The 2,670-nt window shown below is 36.1% G+C and overlaps 1 protein-coding gene across 1 annotated transcript; it reads right to left on the bottom strand.

Moving 5' to 3' along the window:
- On the bottom strand, positions 1,836-2,390 carry LOC109842268 (3-hydroxy-3-methylglutaryl-coenzyme A reductase 3-like). The gene has a single exon (XM_020411165.1). The coding sequence runs from the start codon at positions 2,388-2,390 to the stop codon at positions 1,836-1,838; it is 555 nt and encodes a 184-aa protein (XP_020266754.1).

Below are 2,670 nucleotides of genomic sequence, written 5' to 3'. Positions count from 1 at the left end.
TGTTCAAATGAATACACAAGTCTACAAGCATGTTCAAATGAATTTAGTTGTTTCTCCTTGATTGCTTGCATGTTCAAATGAATACACAAGTCTACAAGCATGTTCAAATGAATTTAGTTGTTTCTCCTTGATTGCTTGCTTATTTCCTTGCATCTTTTCTTTTCTAATGAATTTAGTTGTTTCTCCTTGATTGCTTGCTTATTTCCTTGCATCTTTTCTTTTCTGATGCTCTTCTCAGAGCTTGTAGGTTCTTCCTTTAGTTAGAAACATTACGAGGAGTTACAAGGAGTTGTCTGCGAGCATTAATGTTCATACGAATGCAATGTAAAATTTCAAGATCAAATATTTGTTTGGGTTTTTGGTTAGGGGTTGAGGAGGTTGGGGGACTAGGAGGGGGCGAAGATCGTCGAGAGGGATTATGAGGAGTGGGATGTTCATGGGAAGTGGGGGAAGGTTGAGGAGGGGGAGGAGAAGATGGGGGTTGTAGGTGTTTGATGAAATGCCCAAGTAACTTAGTTTTTCATTTGTTTTTTTCCAGGAGTTGGACACGATATTACATTCTACGCCGCCACCAGAACAAAAGTATCAGCTGCGAAGATCAAACTTAGTTTCTTTCTAAAGAATGCATGTATACTAAATTGTGTAGATTTGCATGGAGATTCGAGTGGTTTTTGTAAGATATTTGTATAAGAAAACATGTCTGAACTTGTGATATGTTAGCTATTTTATGTGGTTGTACTCGAAACTAAGTAGGAGAATGACCCATAATTGTGGGCTTGAACGATTTACATATGTTTAACTTTCATCATAATATGTTAACTTTCTTCGTAACATGTTAACTTTTACCATAATATGTTAACTTTCTTCGTAACATGTTAACTTTCAGCTGAACATGTTAACTTTCATCATAATATGTTAACCTTTACTATAACACGTTAACTTTCTGCTATATATGTTAATTTTTATTCTAACATGTTGACTTTAACATGAGCATGCTAACTTTCATTTGAAGACGATAACTCTCAGCATAGCATGTTAACTTTTAGATGTAAGAAAATGATAATATGCTGCTACAAAAATGATAATATGCTACTACGAAAATGCTATTGTGTACTCAAGCAATGTCAGTTGTAAGAATGTAAGAAGTTTTGTGTAATGTACTTGTTTAGCTGGGGTATATTATTTGTATTTTCTATAAAATGTCTTGGTGCTACAACTACTTTCAGTTGGATAACTTTTAGCTAAACATGTTAACTTTCATTTGACTACGTTAACTTTGAGATGAACATGTTTTATTATAACTGTACACGTTGACTTTCAAATTCTATAGACTTTAAAGTAAAGATGTTAACTTTCAACTGAATATATTAAATTTAAGCTAAAAATATTTACTTTAACCTGAATATATTTACTCTCAGCTGAACATGTTAACTCTCATCTGTATGTGTTAACTTTCAAATGTATATGTTAACTTTCAGGTATATATGTTAATTTTCACATGAACATGTTAACTATCAGCTGTATGTGTTAACTTTCATCTGCATATATTAACTTTCTTATGAACATGTTATATTTCAGCTCTCCGTGCTAACTATCAGCTGAATATGTTAACTTTCATTATAATATGATGAACGTTAACATGTTCAGTTAAAAGTTAATATGTTTTGAAGAAAGTTAACATATTATGGTAAAAGTTAACATGTAATAGTGAAGGTTAACATATTATGATGAAAGTTAACATGTTCAACTGACAGTTAATATGTTATAAATAGACACAATATATTTTATTAAATTTTGATCTAAGAACAACCAAACCACAAGAACACATAGTATAATCAACTAAACAATAAAACATGATACGTGACTCCCCAATGGTCTTGCACCCTAAGCATAAACCTCACCATCGGGGCCCTCGTCATCCCGTCCCTAAGCACAACGCTTTGGGCCCCACCTGACTCCCCGATGGCCTTGCACCATCTGTTCGTGCTCGCAACCAAATACCCTTCGGTCGTGGCCATCGACACGTAGTAAGTCCTCCCATCCAAAACCAGCGGGCTCGCGATGCCAACGGGCAATGCGACGAACCCAACCGGCATCTCCCAACACTGGCTGAGGATGGAGGCGTAATCGAACCCATCAAGAGGTAGATCGTTGAGATTTCTGCCTGTGATTCTCCTTAAGGCCTCGCGTCGAACACCTGCAGTGCGTTTGTAGTCTCCCAATTTGGACTCCAATGAATAAGATGGGGTCGTACCCATGACCACTGATTCGATGATCTCTTCGTCTTCAACGGGGATTATTGAAATACCGCCGTTGGGTTTCTCGCCGCGGGCGGTGGCGGCGATCAGGAGAAATTTACGGCCAAGAAGAAAAAAAGAGGGAAAATGCATCTTTTTGTGGGGAACGACATAATAAATATGTAAACATTACCTGTAGAACAAAAAACATGGCCAAAAGAAAAATGTGATAGAATGAAAGAGAAAATTTGACGTCATACAAAAAAGAAAAAAATTAGAAGGAAGAGAAAAATATAGGGACAAAAGGGATAAAAGTACATGTATCTTGAGGAAATTGAGATCCTCTTGTTTACTGATACCTTCAACTGAGAAGAGGAAGAAGAAGTGAAATGAGTCTCAGAATAAGTAAGATGAACAGAGTGCTTCAGAAGAC

Source organism: Asparagus officinalis, chromosome 5 (assembly GCF_001876935.1).
Source record: "Asparagus officinalis chromosome 5, Aspof.V1, whole genome shotgun sequence".
In the NCBI taxonomy this organism is placed as follows: Eukaryota; Viridiplantae; Streptophyta; class Magnoliopsida; order Asparagales; family Asparagaceae; genus Asparagus; species Asparagus officinalis.
This window is presented reverse-complemented; position numbering and strand designations above follow the sequence as displayed.